This window comes from Pseudophryne corroboree, chromosome 3 (genome assembly GCF_028390025.1).
Source record: "Pseudophryne corroboree isolate aPseCor3 chromosome 3, aPseCor3.hap2, whole genome shotgun sequence".
Lineage (NCBI taxonomy): Eukaryota > Metazoa > Chordata > Amphibia > Anura > Myobatrachidae > Pseudophryne > Pseudophryne corroboree.
The window spans coordinates 51,694,680-51,712,444 of record NC_086446.1 but is presented as its reverse complement, the minus strand read 5'-3'; the positions used below and the strand labels follow the sequence as shown (position 1 = coordinate 51,712,444).

The window sequence follows — 17,765 nt, the reverse complement described above, 5'->3', positions numbered from 1 at the left end:
CTTCTTGCAGATTCGCTATCACTGCTCTTAGTGACTCCATCTTGAACTTGAATTTCTGTATGTACAGGTTCAAGGATTTCAGATTTAGAATAGGTCTTACCGAACCGTCCGGCTTCGGTACCACAAATAGTGTGGAATAATACCCCTTTCCCTGTTGTAGGAGGGGTACCTTGATTATCACCTGCTGAGAATACAGCTTGTGAATGGCTTCCAATACCGTCGCCCTTTCTAAGGGAGGCGTTGGTAAAGCAGACTTTAGGAACCGGCGAGGGGGAGACCTTTCGAATTCCAACATGTAACCCTGAGATACTATCTGCAGGATCCACGGGTCCACCTGTGAGCGAGCCCACTGATTGCTGAAAATCTTTAGTCGACCCCCCACCGCTCCTGAGTCCGCTAGTAAAGCCCCAGCGTCATGCTGATGGCTTTGTAGAACCCGGGGCGGGCTTCTGTTCCTGGGCAGGGGCTGCTTGCTGCCCTCTCTTACCCTTTCCTCTGCCTCGGGGCAGATAAGACTGTCCTTTTGCCCGCTTGTTTTTATAGGAGCGAAAGGACTGCGGCTGAAAAGACGGTGTCTTTTTCTGTTGGGAGGGAGTCTGAGGTAAAAACGTGGATTTGCCGGCAGTTGCCATGGCCACCAGATCCGATAGACCGACCCCAAACAATTCCTCTCCTTTATATGGCAATACTTCCATATGCCTTTTGGAATCCGCATCACCTGACCACTGTCGCGTCCATAAACTTCTTCTGGCAGATATGGACATCGCATTTACTCTCGATGCCAGAGTGCAAATATCCCTCTGAGCATCTCGCATATAAAGAAACGCATCCTTTAATTGCTCTAAAGTCAATAAAATACTGTCCCTATCCAGGGTATCAATATTTTCAGTCAGGGAATCCAACCACACTACCCCAGCACTGCACATCCAGGCTGAGGCTATTGCTGGTCGGAGTAAAACACCAGTATGTGTGTATATACTCTTCAGTGTAGTTTCCAGCCTCCTATCTGCTGGATCCTTGAGGGCGGCCGTATCAGGAGACGGCAACGCCACTTGTTTTGATAAACGTGTGAGCGCTTTATCCACCCTAGGGGGTGTTTCCCAGCGCGCCCTAACCTCTGGTGGGAAAGGGTATAATGCCAATAACTTCTTTGAAATTAGCAGTTTTCTATCGGGGTTAACCCACGCTTCATCACACACGTCATTCAATTCCTCTGATTCTGGAAAAGCTACAGGTAGTTTTTTCACCCCCCACATAATACCCCTTTTTGAGGTACCTGCAGTATCAGAGATCTGCAAAGCCTCCTTCATTGCCGTGATCATATAACGTGTGGCCCTATTGGAAAATACGTTTGTTTCTTCACCGTCGACACTAGATTCATCTGTGTCGGTACCTGTGTCGACTGACTGAGGTAAGGGACCTTTTACAGCCCCTGACGGTGTCTGAGACGCCTGAGCAGGTACCAACTGGTTTTCCGGCCGTCTCATTTCGTCAACTGACTTTTGTAATGTACTAACATTATCACGTAATTCCATAATTAAAGCCATCCATTCCGGTGTCGACTCCCTAGGGGGTGACATCACCATTACCGGCAATTGCTCCGCCTCCATACCAACATCGTCCTCATACATGTCGACACACACGTACCGACACACAGCAGACACACAGGGAATGCTCTTATCGAAGACAGGACCCCACTAGCCCTTTGGGGAGACAGAGGGAGAGTTTGCCAGCACACACCAAAAGCGCTATAAAATGTATATAAACAACCCTAAAAGGTGTTGTTTCTGTTATATGCGCTTTAAATATATAAATATCGCCAAAATATGCCCCCCTTCTCTTTGTTACCCTGTTTCTGTAGTGCAGTGCAGGGGAGAGTCTTGGGAGCCTTCCTCACAGCGGAGCTGAGCAGGAAAATGGCGCTGTGTGCTGAGGAGAATAAGCCCCGCCCCCTTTTCGGCGGGCTTTTCTCCCGGGTTTTGAGATATCTGGCCTGGGTTAAATACATACATATAGCCTCAATGGCTATATGTGATGTATTCTTTGCCATAAAAGGTATTAATTATTGCTGCCCAGGGCGCCCCCAGCAGCGCCCTGCACCCTCCGTGACCGTTCAGTGTGAAGTGTGTAGCAACAATGGCGCACAGCTGCAGTGCTGTGCGCTACCTTCATGAAGGCTGAAGAGCCTTCTGCCGCCTGTTTCCGGACCCACGATCTTCAGCATCTGTAAGGGGGATCGGCGGCGCGGCTCCGGGACGAACCCCAGGGTGACCTGTGTTCCGACTCCCTCTGGAGCTATGTCCAGTAGCCTAAGACTCCAATCCATCCTGCACGCAGGTGAGTTGAAAATCTCTCCCCTAAGTCCCTCGATGCAGTGAGCCTGCTGCCAGCAGGACTCACTGAAAATAAAAAACCTAAAAACTTTTTCTAAGCAGCTCTTTAGGAGAGCCACCTAGATTGCACCCTGCTCGGACGGGCACAAAAACCTAACTGAGGCTTGGAGGAGGGTCATGGGGGGAGGAGCCAGTACACACCATGTGATCCTAAAAGCTTGCTTTTGTGCCCTGTCTCCTGCGGAGCCGCTATTCCCCATGGTCCTGACGGAGTCCCCAGCATCCACTAGGACGTTAGAGAAATGGGGATTTAATGTATCAAGGGCATTGCTGTGTATGGCATAATATATAATATAATTTTTTTTATTTTTTTCCCGTGGTCGCCGTGATCTGTCGGTACAAGGTCAAAAACTGGGATGGAAGGTAATCTTTTCAGATGAGGCCACACCCATTTTAACGAGACCATGCCTATTTTATTGAGGCCACACACCCTTGCCGGGAGCGCGCGTGCCATCTATATGGTGTGGGGGCGCATTTTTTTTAATGTCAATGGGGGGAGCGGGTGCACATTTTTAAATCTCGCACTGGGAGCTGATACTTAAAATTTGCGTCTAACCCCCGAAAACAGAATAACCACAAATATTGGTTGATAAATGGGACCCTAAATCCTCTGCACGTTACATCTGCTCCACCCCCACCTAAAACTGTAAAAAGAAGGTGGAGCCTGAAAAGGGGAGTGTCAGGACAGGAAAGAGGAGGAGTTAGGAATAAGCATTAAATGCCCCCCACCACCACCAAATTAAAGTCTAGTTCCGCCCCCTAACCTAAAGAGCGGGCTAAAATACATATAAATATATATAACACATTAACCTGAGAATTATGGAGTCGCTGTATTGTATTGCTGTAAGTGTCTGCTACTGGCCAACAGAACACGGTTCACAAATGCTCAGTCTCAATTCCAGTAACAAAAAACAAAAAGGTTTTATTTCCAGAGAAACAGAAAGACAACCACAAAGGCACATGGCATAACAAGAAAACCTTCAACAACACAAAAACGGCTGGGCAGATGGGCAATGCCCAATGCAGTATTTATTTACTAAGCCTAAGTTCCTGCTTGGCTGGAATATCTTCTGTGGCCACCATAAGAACGTCAATATGTTTGGTGTAGAGACCGAGCTTATAGTAAAGTGTTTCCTAGGCCGACTCGTATTGCTAGCTATGGTGGGCATGCCTTTGTGGCAGGAGCAGGATGGGTTATTGCACTATTCCTTTCTACTATACTTTATATAATAGGTCTTTCTGGGTGATCGGCTGAATTTCTCTCCCATAATTGGCTACCAGGAGGTCCCCGTGGAAGTTACATATAAGTTCTCCTTTTGGGAAGGGTCTCCTGGCAGTCACTTTATGAGCCCTATTTGCATCACTGCTCGTAATTCGCAGCCCTTTCCATGTCTGCAGATGGATATTTCACTGCAGGGAATGGCGATTTCTCCACTGCTTCGCCGGTCTTGGCCTCCACGACTGTAGAAGAAGCTGGAACGTCAGGCCTGCTGCAGCTCCAACTCTTCCTCTTAAGGTATTTGCTCAGCTGCTTTACATCAACCGCACCGTCAGGCATAAGAACAATCCCATGGTTGCTCAGAGTCCAACAGTACTTGGACATCAACTGTATCTTCCGATGCACTCTCTAGCACTGGCACTACCAGGATATGCCACCCATGAAATCCATCCCCATGTAACCACCCAGGAATGCCTATCTGCCCACTAATGCTTGCTGCTATATAGCAGCCCAATGGCACATCAGGCAGGGAGAGATGTTGGTAGAGACTCAGCCTCCATAGACCTAACCTTGCCCAGCACACAGCAGCGTGTGATGTTCTGGGCTGGGGAGGGAAGCAGCTGCCACTGAGCAGCAGCAGTCTCCTCTCGCTACCTTGATGCATCATTGTGCTGCAACCACCGGTAGTGGGTAGGAGAGGTGTTACAGATAGGGGAGGGGGTGATCACCCTGATCTTCTCCCCCTGGCTCTGCCACTGGCATGGACAATTGAGGTTTAACAGCTACGATTATGGAACTATATATGGATCATAGGGACTTTTTCAAACAATCGGTTACGGGGTCACATTGGCTGTTATTATAGTTACCTGTTCAATTTGCAGAGGAATGTTTGAATATTGATTAATTTTGTCAGCTTTTGTAAGTGCTCTATGTAAGCCATAATGGGTTAGAAAATGGTGCAGGAGTAACAACAGATATTTGGCAGATTAGAATGTTAGGTAAAACAGTCAGGGCCATGGGCGTAACTATAGTGGGTGCAAGGGGTGCCATTTCTATGGGGCTCAGAGTCTTAGGGGGGCCTGGACCCAGGTTCTAAAGTTGGATACCAATTTCCCATTTTTGCCTGCTAAGCAATTGGGTCTGATCCATTGCCCAGCCCGAGATGTGTGACATTACATTTTCAGTGAGAGGAGTGTATGAGGGGGCACTGTAATGTGGCATCATTTGAACTGGAGGGCACTCTAATGTGGCACAGTATGAACAGGGGGCACTGTAACGTGGCATAATAATATGAACTGGGGACACTGTGTGGCGTAATGTGAATTGGGGATACTGTGTGGCATAATGTGTGACATAATGTGGCAGCCCTACAACGTGACATCATGTAAACTATGAACTACGATGGTTCATAAAATGAACTGGGGCACCACTATGGGGCATAATATTAAGTGGGGCACTACTATGGGGCATAATATTAACTGGGGCACTACTATGGGGCATAATATTAACTGGGGAACTACTATGGGGCATAATATTAACTGGGGCACTACTATGGGGCATAATATTAACTGGGGCACTACTATGGGGCATAATATTAACTGGGGCACTTCTATGGGTCATAATATTAACTGGGGTTATAAGGGTCATAATATTAATAACTGCAGTGGATAGGTGTCTCTCAAGAAGCATTGGGGCAGGGGGCACTTCAATATTTTGCTATGGGACCCACAAAGTTCTGGTAAGGTTCTTATGAGAGCAGAGAGATTGTGTGGGCCTGCTGTGCAAGAAATACGGGTGCGGTGGTGGAGGGGGGATAAGGGAGATTATCTACAAATCTGACATTGGTGGTCATTCCGAGCTGATCACTAGCTGCATTCGTTCGCAGCGATTAGGCAAAAAAAAGGCACTTCTGCGCATACGTAAGCGGCGCAATGCGCAGGCGCGATGTAATTTCACAACAGCCAATGTAGTTTAACACAAGATCTAGCGACGCTTTTCAGTCGCACTGCTGACTGCAGAGTGATTGACAGGAAGTGGGTGTTTCTGGGTGTCAACTGACCGTATTCAGGGAGTGAGTGAAAAAACGCAGGCGTGCCAGATAAAAACGCAGGCGTGGTTGGGGAAATGCAGGCGTGGCTGGCCGAACGCAGGGCGCGTTCGTGACGTCAAAACAGGAACTAAATAGTCTGAAGTGATCGCAAGCTAGGAGTAGGTCTGCAGCTACTCTGAAGCTGCACAAAATTATTTTGTAGCCGCTCTGCGATCCTTTCGTTCGCACTTCTGCTAAGCTAAGATACACTCCCAGAGGACGGCGGCTTAGTGTTTGCACGGCTGCTAAAAGCAGCTAGCGAGCGAACAACTCGGAATGAGGGCCATTATCCTTTCACTGCTGTATTTACTGGTGACACGTTTTGATCTCCTTTCACCCTGGCAGTCTGTCCACTCTTTAACGCACTGGCGCCAATAAACGGGCGATAAGCGCTTGCAGGCACTCTGCTTTGGTAGACGTCCACCTACGGTCAATGGGAACTCGTGCACTGCTGCTTTCGGAAATCTCCGGAAGGATTGTCGGGGGATCCTGGCATGTTTGGAAACAGAACAATTGTACAAGTGCCTGAGACTGGGTGAACGGTGAATTATATAAACTCTATAAGGCTTCATAAACAGTGGAGAAATCACCGAGATAAACAGCAGCAAAATCACTGAGTATGAACTGATTTAAGGTTCCCTCGTCAGTCCAATCTGAGTGACCAGCAGAGAAGCGAGGCAGATATTCCTCAGGGTCTTCTCCCTGTACTCTCGGTCTGCCGTCAGGCTTGTGTGTGACAGATATTTGGCACAGAGGGACTTCTCTCTGTCGGAGTATTCTGCCACCGTCCAGGTCTCACACGCCCTCCGCACCATTTGGCTTGTTATGTTCCGTAAGTTATATCTATAGAGAAAAATATATTAATGTTTGCAGGACGTAGCACTGGATGACACATACAAGCAGGAGGCTTCTACTTACACCAGATGCCTCCTGCTGCGTTACCATAGCCGAGCAAGGTGTGGATCATTGGGTCTACCAGAATTGGGTCAACGGTCAATTGGTCGACCCCATATGGTCGACATGCAAATGCAATAGGGTTGGCAGGGTCAAAAGGTTGACACAGTCAATAGGTCAACGTGTTAAAGGTAGAAGTACAATGGTTGGCAGGTACAAAATGTCTACTCTACAGGGTACAAAAGGCTGACATGGAAATGGTCGGCATGAATAAGAAGGTCAACACAGGTTGTTGTTTTTTTGGTGGGTGTTATTTGCTATGATAAACCACATGTGACCCCAATTAGTCTACCGAGTTCGCCCACCATGCTCCGGATAAGGTTGCTATTCCCAGTCGTAGTCCACGTGGATGGTAAACAATGGATTCCAAATATCTTGTGTCAGCCATATGTGTCGACCATTGTCATGTCAACCATTTGAACCTGTTGACCGTTTGTACATGTCAAACTAATGCACGTCGACCATATGGGGTAGACTCATTGACTGTCGACCTACTATCTGGATCCCATCTGGTCACTCCAACCTCAACTAAACATCATAAGACAGAACAGAATGTTCTTTAACTCTGTATGTTGCAGTGTGTATTGGGCTGCCATATCCGGCCAGTATGTCGGCAGTATATTTTAGTGTTGTTTTTGGTTCAGGGTTAGGGTTAGACTAAAATATGCAAAAAGTGGCATGTCGGCACATTATGAACATGTCAACATTTGTGAATGTCAACATTTCTATGCGAACTAAAGCCATAGCCAGATTAAGGAGGGGGGATGCAGGGCATACTGTACCCCTGTACCCCTGGCCCCCTGTGTCTGGGCCCCTCCCCCCCGGTCAAAGCACAATGATATCACTAGCTTTCCCTCTTAAAGCGAGAGCCAGAATGCAAGCAGGACAGTATGCAGTGCAGGCAGAGACACAGGAGTATCATGTTTCATGAGCTACAGACAGATCTTTCTGACCAGAGGAGAGATGGGAGGGTGGAGAGAGCTGTAAGTGACACAGGGATCCCAGCTTCTCCTCCTCCCCATCTGGGTGTCTGAGTCCTGTGTAAACTTTTATGCAACTAAACCATTTGGGTCTAGAGCTAGTGACACACACAGAGAGTCCTCCTGAGTCCTGTCCCAGTGTGTAAGTAGTACAGAGGCTGCTGCTATACTTGCATGTGACAAGATAAATTATTTGATTTTTCTATGTGTATTTTAAGGTTAAGTTGTCTTTGTTCCACTACAAGAAAAGTTTATAAAATAGTTCTTTTAATTAGGTGAAGCTACTATATAAACAGTACCGAGGCATTATTAAACTATTGATTTAAAGCTAATTTATACCATTGGTTTAAATGTAATATACACAATCTATACCTTCCACCATGACCCATTCCAGGAGGGACAAAATGCTTTCTACCTGGATTTACTTCTTAATTTATGATTGCAAACACCTGTGTTGAAGTACCTTTCTTATCAATTAAATAGTTCAACACAGGTGACATAAATCATATATTAAGAGGGAAGTCCAGGTAGAGAACATTTTGTTCCTCCTGAAAATAGGATTTTAATTACCTACCGGTAATCCTTTTCTCGTAGTCCGTAGAGGATGCTGGGGACCACATTAGTAACATGGGGTATAGATGGGTCCCTTGGGAGCCATGGGCACTTTAAGAGTTTAATAGCGTGGGCTGGCTCCTCCCTCTATGCCCCTCCTACCAGACTCAGTATAGAAACTGTGCGCGAGGAGACAGACAACTTAGAGAGAAGGAATTTACACAGATAGTGGTGAGATTCACACCAGCTCACACATACAAGGCAAACCAAGCCAAACAGCTTGAATACTCAGCAACGGCTGAACAACATTACTTAACCAAGTAACAACACAGTGCTAAACCAAGAACAATGCAGTACTGAAGTAACCACTGCAGGAAAACGAAGCGCTGGGCGGGTGCCCAGCATTCTCTACGGACTACGAGAAAAGGATTTACCGGTAGGTAATTAAAATCCTATTTTCTCCTACGTACTAGAGCACAGGTTCTCAAACTCGGTCCACAGTGCATGTTTTGAAGGTAACCCAGCAGGTGCTCAGGTGTATTAATTACTCACTGACACATTTTAAAAGGTCCACAGGTGGAGCTAATTATGTCACTTGTGATTCTGTGAGGAGACCTGCAAAACATGCACTGTGTGGGGTCCTGAGGACTATGTTTGAGAACCTGTGTCCTAGAGGATGCTGGGGTCCACATTAGTACCATGGGGATGTACCAAAGCTCCCAGTACGGGAGGGAGAGTGCGGAGGCTCCTGCAGAACTGATTGACCAAACTTTAGGTCCTCAGAGGCCAAAGTATCGAACTTGTAGAACTTAACAAACGTGTTCGACCTTGACCAAGTAGCCTCTTGGCAAGGTTGTAAAGCCGAGACACCCTGGACAGCTGCCCAGGCAGAACCCACCTTAAGAGTAGAGTGGGCCTTAACGGATTTCGGACACGACAAGCCTGCCGTAGAATACTCATGCTGGATAGTGAACCTAATCCAGCGAGAAATCGTCTGCTTAGAAGCAGAACACCACACTTTCTTGGGATCATATAGAACAAACAGAAAGTCCGACTTTCTGTGACGAGCAGTCCTCTTCACATAGATCTTCAGAGCCCTTACAACATCCAAGGACTTTGATGGAATTGATGAGTCAGTAGCAACTGGCACCACAATAGGTTGGTTGATATGAAAAGCCGACACAACCTTTGGAAGGAACTGCTGATGCGTCCTGAGTACAGCTCTATCTTCATGGAAGATTAAGTATGGGCTTTGACAAGACAAAGCCCCCAATTCCGACACACGTCTAGCAGTAGCTAAGGCCAACAATGTGACAGCCTTCCACGTGAGAAACTTGATCTCAACCTCCTGTAAAGGCTCGAACCAATCCAATTGCAGGAACTGTAACACCACGTTAAGATCCCAGGGTGCCGTAGGCGGCACAAAGGGAGGCTGGATGTGCACGACCCCTTTCAAGAAAGTCTGAACCTCAGGGAGAGAAGCCAGTTGTTTCTGGAAGAAAATGGATAAGGCTGAAATCTGGACCTTCAGGGATCCTAAACGCAGGCCCATATCCACACCTGCTTGCAGGAAGAGAAGAAATCGTCCAAGTCAAAACTCCACCATAGGAAACTTCATGGATTCACACCAAGACACATACTTTTTCCAAATGCAACGGTAATGTTTAGACATTACCCCTTTCCTAGCCTGTATCAGGGTAGGAATAACCTTGTTCGGAATGCTTTTCCGAGCTAAGATCTGGCATTCAACCTCCATGCCATCAAACGTAGCCGTGGTTAGTCTTGATAAGCGAATGGCCCCTGTTGCAGAAGGTCCTCTCGAAGAGGAAGAGGCCTCGGATCTTCCAGGAGTAATTCCAGAAGATCCATGTACCAAGCCCTTCTTAGCCAGTCCGGAGCAATGAGGATAGCCTGAACTATTGTTCTCTTTATGAGCTTTAGAATCCTTGGAATGAGTGGAAGTGGAGGTAACACGTACACTGACTTGAACACCCACAGAGTTACCAGAGCGTCCACAGCGACTGCTTGTGGGTCTCTCGACCTGGAACAGTACCTCTGAAGCTTCTTGTTGAGATGGGAGGCCATCATGTCTATGTGAGGTACGCCCCAAAGACTTTTCACCTCTGTGAACACCTTCGGATGGAGTCCCCACTCTCCTGGATGGAGATCGTGCCTGCTGCGGAAGTCCGCTTCCTAGTTGTCCACTCCCGGAATGAAGATTGCTGACAGCGCAACCGCGTGTCTTTCTGCCCAGAGGAGGATTCTTGTCACCTCTGACATCGCAGCTCTGCTCTTCGTTCCGCCCTGTCGGTTTATGTAGGCCACCGTCGTTACATTGTCCGACTGCACTTGAATGGCCTGATCGTGCAGAAGGTGCACCGCTTGTAGAAGACCGTTGTACACGGCTCTTAGTTCCAGGATGTTTATTGGAAGAACAGATTCCAGACTTGACCACCTTCCTTGGAAGGTTTCCCCTTGGGTGACTGCACCCCAACCTCTGAGACTTGCATCCGTGGTTAGAAGGATCCAGTTCTGAACCCCGAACCTGCGGCCCTCTAGAAGGTGAGGCAGTTGTAGCCACCAGAGGAGTGAAGTTCTGGCTTTCGGCTACAGATGTATCCTCTGGTGCATGCGTAGTTGAGAACCCGACCACTTGTCTAGGAGATCCAGTTGGAAGGACCATGCATGAAATCTTCCGTACTGGAGCGCCTTGTAGGAGGCAACCATCTTCCCCAGAAGGCGAATGCACTGATGAACTGACACCCAGGCTGGCTTCAGGACATCCCGGACCATTGTTTGAATCACCAGCGCTTTCTCCTGCGGTAGAAACACCCTCTGTACTTCCATGTCGAGGATCATCCCCAGGAAAGACAATCTCCTTGTCAGCTCCAAATGTGACTTTGGAAGATTCAGGATCCATCCATGATCCCTGAGCAGTCGAGTCGTGAGAGCAATGCTCTATAATAGCTTCTCCCTGGAGGACGCTTTTATCAGTATGGAATTATATTCACTCCTTGTCTGCGGAGGAGAACCATCATTTCTGCCATTACCTTGGTGAACACCCTCGCTGCCGTTGAGGGGACGAATGGCAGTGCCTGGAACTGATAATGACAGTCCATCAGCACAAATCTGAGATAAGCCTGGTGTGGTGGCCAAATCGGAATGTGGAGGTACGCGTCCTTGATATCCAGGGATACCAGAAACTTCCCCTCCTCCAGACCTGAGATCACCGCTCTCAGAGATTCCATTTTGCACTTTAATTCCATCGGATAAGGGTTTAACGACTTCAGGTTCAAAATCGGTCTGACCGAACCATCCGGTTTCGGTACCACAAATAGGTTTGAATAGTAACCCTTGTTTTTCAGATGAGGTGGAACTGGAACAATGACATCTGACCTTTCCAATTTTTGAATGGCTTCCTGTAGGATAGCCCTTTCCATCAGTAAAGCCGGCAAGCCTGATGTGAAGAATCTGTGAAGCGATTGCTCTTGAAACTCCAGCCTGTACTCCTGGGACACAATATCGTGTACCCAGGGATCCAGGCCGGATGACACCCAGACGTGACTGAAACGTCTGAGTCTCGCTACCACCTGCTCGTTCACCAGGTTGTGAGGTCCACCGTCATGCTGAGGATTTTGAGGAAACAGAGGCAGGCTTCTGTTCCTGGAAACCCGTGGGTGCAGGATTTTTTTATTTTGCCCGACCACCTCTGAAGAAAATGGTAGGCGGCTTGGACTTCTTAGCTTTTGCGGCCCGAAAGGACTGCATTGAGGATGTAGAAAAGGGTTTCTTCAGCGTCTGAGTGGCTGAGGGAAGAAAGGTTGACTAATCAGCGGTTGCCGTGGAGATCCACGCATCCAATGCTTCCCCAAAGAGAGCCTGACCTGTGAAGGGTAGGTTCTCAACACTTCTCCTGGATTCCGCGTCTGCCGACCATTGGTGCAGCCAGAGTCCCCTGCGTGCTGAGACAGCCATGGAAGATGTCCTTGCATTCAGATGACCCAGGTCCTTCATGGCCACTACCATAAAACCCGTAGAATCCTGTATGTTACTCAAAAACAATTCAATGTCACTTCTATCCATAGAATCTAAGTCCTCTAGTAATGTGCCTGACCACTTTACTATGGCTTTAGAAATCCATGCACAGGCAATAGTGGGCCTTAACGCCAAGCCTGAAGCAGTGTATATGGATTTGAGCGGAGTCTCAATCTTGCGGTCTGCCGGTAGATCCAGGGACAGGTAAAACCACCTTTTTAGACAGGCTAGATACCGAAGCGTCTACTATAGGTGGGTTTTCCCACTTTTTCCTATCATCCTCAGGGAAAGGAAAAGCAATGAGAACCCTTTTTGGGATCTTGAATTTCTTTCCCGGGTTCTCCCAGGACTTTCAAATAATGTGTTTAATTGTTTAGACGCAGGGAAAGTCAGTGAGGCCTTCTTATTGTCTGTAAAATAAGCCTCCTCTACCTGCTCAGGTGGTTTGTCAGTAATGTGTAACACATCCCTAATGGCCTCAATCATGAGCTGCACCCCTCTGGCCAGGGAAGCCTCACCCCCCTGCACATCCGCATCACCGTCCACCGTGTCAGAGTCGGTATCCGTGTCGACTTGCATAATCTGAGCAAGCGCACGTTTCGTTGGGTATATACAAGGGGATTTTGAGGTAGTGGGAACAGAACGCGACAAAACCTCCACAGAATCCTAGTAGAAATCTGGGATATGATTCCCTTAATAGAAGTCACCCACTGGGGTTTGGATTCGGAAGGCTGAGACATAATATTACATTCCTGAGTACATGGAATGGATTCCTCTGGTGAAGATACATACTCTGCAGCACAAGATACAGAGTCCCTGGACATAGTAATGTGAGATTTGCATACACACACACACACACACACACACACGAAAATGGCAGACACAGTTTTCCCCAAGTACCTTCAGAGAGACACAGAGTTATGGAGCCAGCACACACACAGCGACCCAGAAGACAGTTATAAAATAAATGTCTGGTGCTGACTGTGTACCCTTAATAGACTACACAGATATAATGTACTTTCCCCCCCCCTCTATAACCCCTTGGTACCACACAGGATGTTATGTGGAGGGTCAGCGTTCCCTGTCAGAGTTGCTGTATGATTTCTGCAGGGAGAAAATGGCGCTGGCGAGCTGCTGGATCCGCTCTGAGGAGAAGCTCCGCCCCCTAAAATGGCACATCTTCCCGCACTTTACATTCTTTATACTGGCCTGAGGTATTATTTCTAGCAGCAGTGCAGAGACACTGATAGATGTAGTGACCAGTGTACGGGTATTGCGCTGGCCCAGGGCGCCCCTCACAGCGCCGCACCATAGTACTGCTGAGCCTCCAGAGCGCAGCTTCAGTACTGCGCTCCCACCCTGTTGCCGCCATTCACACCGGCTCCCCGCTTGTCGGGTCACCGGTGACTTACTCACCACCGCGAACAACTGGCTCTGTTAGGGGGTGGCGGCATGCTGCGGGTGTGAGCGGTCACCTCGGGGGTTAACGATCATCACCCTGAGGAGCTTAATGTCCTATCAGCGGAGATAGTGGCCATTAACCTCAGAGGGCTGGACACTAGTCCCCCCCCCCCCCCCAAGTCCCACGAAGCCTCCCTGTGCCTAACTCTAATAAAAATAAGAAAACTAGAAAAACGCCTATGAAGCTCCCCTAGCTGTGACCGGCTCCTCCGGACACATTTTCTAAACTGAGTCTGGTAGGAGGGGCATAGAGGGAGGAGCCAGCCCACACTATTAAATTCTTAAAGTGCCCATGGCTCCCAAGGGACCCGTCTATACCCCATGGTACTAATGTGGACCCCAGCATCCTCTAGAAATGGGACATGTTGGGAGGTATGCACAATCTAATATACATCCCCCACCTTCCACCGGGGCCCCCCTGTCTTAAGTGCCCTGGGCACCCCCAAGGCTTAATGCGGCCCAGACTAAAGCCCATTTTGAAATTTAGTCTGCCGACTTTCAAAACATGTTGACGTTTTGATGGCAACATTCTGACTGTTGACCAGTGGCGGCTGCAGAGCAGGTACATGGACGGCCCTGACCGCCGTCATCAGGGGGGGACTGCAGAGACCTGGCCTGGCCTGGCCACTGGGACAGAGAGGGGGGACCTGCTGCTCCTACTGCCCGCTCGCATGTGCCATGGGGCATAGCATCATTGATCAACACAGAGTCACGCTTGTAGGTGCATGGACCCCGCGTTAGCCCTGTGGACCCTAGCATTAGCCTGAGGTAGTAAGCCAGACCTTGCTGTTGCCCGGAGATCCGTATTATACAGGTTAGTAACACCGTTACTGCTCATACTAACTGCGCCATCAGTGAGCTTGGACCCTCCTAAATCTCTAATCAGCCTTCACCAGACCCTGCTGAGAAGAGGATGCCATTTATTACCACTTACTTGGTGTGAAATCTCCTGAGATCATTGGAAACGTTATATATCCTGTTTCCTGATGTAGAAATGAAGAATTCTTCTTTTTGGGACTCCTCATGTATCAGGGAAGGCCTCACAACACTGAAATAGGTGCTGAACCACTAAGGGAAAATATAGATGTGTTAGTGATCACTTGTGCAGGAATATCCACAGGGGCAGATGCAGGATTTCTAGAGGTGGGTTGCAATCTGGAGCTTGGACCAGGCGGGTACTGCTATCTTTTTTTCTTGTTACATTTCCCTCCCAGAACCCCTTGCAGAGCCCATGTCATTCTGCTCATGCACAGACAGACCCCTGGGTCCAAATCCTGGAATTCCTGCGTCTGACGTTCATATCGTGAGAGCCATCTTTTGCAATACTAATGGCATTTCTATTTTCTAGGTACATACCGGTGTGTTGTTAATGCCGGTATGTACCCAATAAGTGGTGGATTTATCCCATGGCGAATGCAATGCATAGTACATCCCGGCCATATACAGGGCAAACGTATATGCAGGATTTTCCCCCAGATGGGGGCACCAGTCTATAACCCAAGGAGCAAATGTTATAGCCTGCATACCTTGGTTTTGCCTTTGAAATTAACACATTCTTAATAAATATAGTGTTATTGAAGCAATGAGTGATACATAGGTCAATAAAAACAATAGTTCAAGGAAAAGAGAGCTAGACTCATCATACATCATGACTAAATGGTAACCCAATCATACACGGAAATGCATAAGCAGAACAAGACATAGCAAATACAACACAACAACACATAAACAGTACGGGCAGTACGGATGGTGTAATGGTTAGCATTACTGCCTCACAGCACTGAGGTCATGGGTTCAATTCCCACCATGGCCCTAACTGTGCAGAGTTTGTATATTCTCCCCGTATTTGCGTGGGTTTCCTCCGGGTACTCCGGTTTCCTCCCACAATACAAAAATATACTGTTACGTTAATTGGCTCCCAACAATATTAACCGTAACGTGAATGTGTCTGTGTGTACATGTGATAGGGAATATAGATTGTAAGCTCCACTGGGGCAGGGACTGATGTGATGCAAATATTCTCTGTAAAGCGCTGCGGGATATGTGTGCGCTACATAAATAACTGGTAATAATAATAAAGGTTGCATAAAGAGGAAATTGGCGGCTCGAATGGCTTCAATTCGGGTCTAAGAGTGGTGCAATCCCAAAAAGAAGGTGAAAGTTTTGTCTGTCAGGTTCCAGAGGCGCCAAACATCTGTGGACTGGACTTAAGAAGCTGCATATTTTTCCATGATGAGGATGTGCGGTGTTGTGGGGAGGAGGGGAAGTTGCTTGTCAAGGAGGGGATTGTCTACTGAGTTAAAGTCTCTGGGGTATATTCAATAAGAGTCGGATCCATTCCGACATGCATTTGTCGGAATGGATCCGACATGCCCTATTCAATGAGAGGCCAAATCCGACTGTTGGATTGGGCCGTTCCCTGTGCCCTGTCCGTGCTGCTGCTGTCAGCAGCTCCCTGTGTGTGACATCACATGGAGCTGCTGGAGGGAGCCGCTGGAAGGAGCAGCTGGAGTGAGCCGTGGAGCCCAGTGCAAGTCGGGGAGCGCTGCCGGGAGACAGGAGCCTGGCCGGGGGGGGGGGGGGGACACACTAATCATCATAGGTACCTGCCCGCCGGTAAGCACTCTCTCCCTGCCTCGCCTCGCTCCCCCATCTCATCTCCTCAATCCGACTTGTTGGAAAAAAACAGCCCCTATTGAATAGGTCGGAACTCCTTTCGACCTAAATCAGTCGGAAACTGCCGTCTTTCCTGACAAGATGGCAGCTTCCGACTCTTATTGAATACACCCCTTTGTCTACATAGGCGTGCGCAGCACATTTTATTAGGGGGTGCACCGTTGGAGGGGTGTTTCTAGCACCGCCTCTTGGGCGTGTCTTGCACATCTATAGACATCAACGCAATATAAAATATCCACCCTTGTGCCAATCCTAATAAAGCAGATAAATTGTCAGATGTTGTGGTGTGCACCAAACAAACACCCCTGATGGCACTCATGCAATTACAGTGCTCCTCCTCAGCCTGGTCTGGCTCCCCCTCTCTTTCCCCTGCAAGCTGCAGCAGCTTACTTACAAGTCAGTCACTCACTGACACTGACAGTCGCAGACTAGTGCTGCTGCTGCTGCTGGAAAAACGAGTGACGTGTCAATGCTGCTGCCGACCGCCTGCCAGTATTTAATTTGTCTTCGTAAGAGGAACGCTGGCTGCCTGCTGATCCTCATCAGTGGCTGGCAGTGGCATGCCATAGAAGGAGAGAGGTGGGCATGTGGCGGGTGTAACGGGTGGGCGGTGGCATCCTTGATTAACCCAGGTGTCCGGTCAGTAATGCAGTCCTGACAGGGTGCAGCACAGAGGGGACATTAATCAGCCTGCTCGGCGATCACTGCATCAGGCATGTGAGATCGGGGTGCCAGACATCAGGGGGTGCCTGTGCGCACCAGGCACTTCCCCTGCGCACACCTATGTTTGTCTATAATAAGAGTAAATTGGAGCAATGTGCTAAAATGTGACCAAGTTCCGGCAAAATGTCAGGACTTCAGGGCATATATATTGACTAGGGTATGATTTACGTCCCACACTTCCACATCTAGCCATTAGGGTCATCCCCCAAATCAGGATAGAGTCATGGAGATATATATTGAACATATTACCATTCTCTGAGCTTTTCTGTGGAAATCAGTAGATACATTTATCAAGGTCTTACCTTCCAACAGAGCCCTTATTACTGTGTGATCTGAAATGCAGGAACCTTTTGCTAATTAAAACACCTGAGGGTAGGGATGGCCATCTGTGGGCTGTCCATCCATGGTTACCATTGATGACATCACTGACGATAATCATCGATGGCACATAAACCATCTAGGGCGAACCATTGATGGTTTGCACCACTCAATGGCCACCGCTGAGAGGTGCTGGCTAGGCCGTGGACCAATAAAAAAACAGGGGGGGCTTAGTGGGTGTCAGGGGTGGAGCTATGCTCCATGTCCCGGCACCTTGCAAAAAAATAATTAATTCCTTTATGCTGTGCCATCGATGGAGGGAAACTATCTGGTTCTCTCCCATCGATGGCAAAAACATTCGACAT

General features: G+C 48.3%; 1 protein-coding gene across 1 annotated transcript in view; it reads right to left on the bottom strand.

Moving 5' to 3' along the window:
- Window positions 1–3,295: 3,295 nt before the first annotated feature.
- LOC135054707 (uncharacterized) overlaps window positions 3,296–17,765 on the bottom strand; it is a 101,054-nt gene continuing 86,584 nt past the window's right edge. The window contains exons 7-8 of the mRNA XM_063957990.1: window positions 14,618–14,751; window positions 3,296–6,544 (exon numbers count right to left, since the gene is read on the bottom strand). Of these exons, the coding sequence (XP_063814060.1) occupies window positions 6,331–6,544; window positions 14,618–14,751 (348 nt within the window). The 3' untranslated portion in view covers window positions 3,296–6,330. The remainder of the gene's footprint in view (window positions 6,545–14,617; window positions 14,752–17,765) is intronic.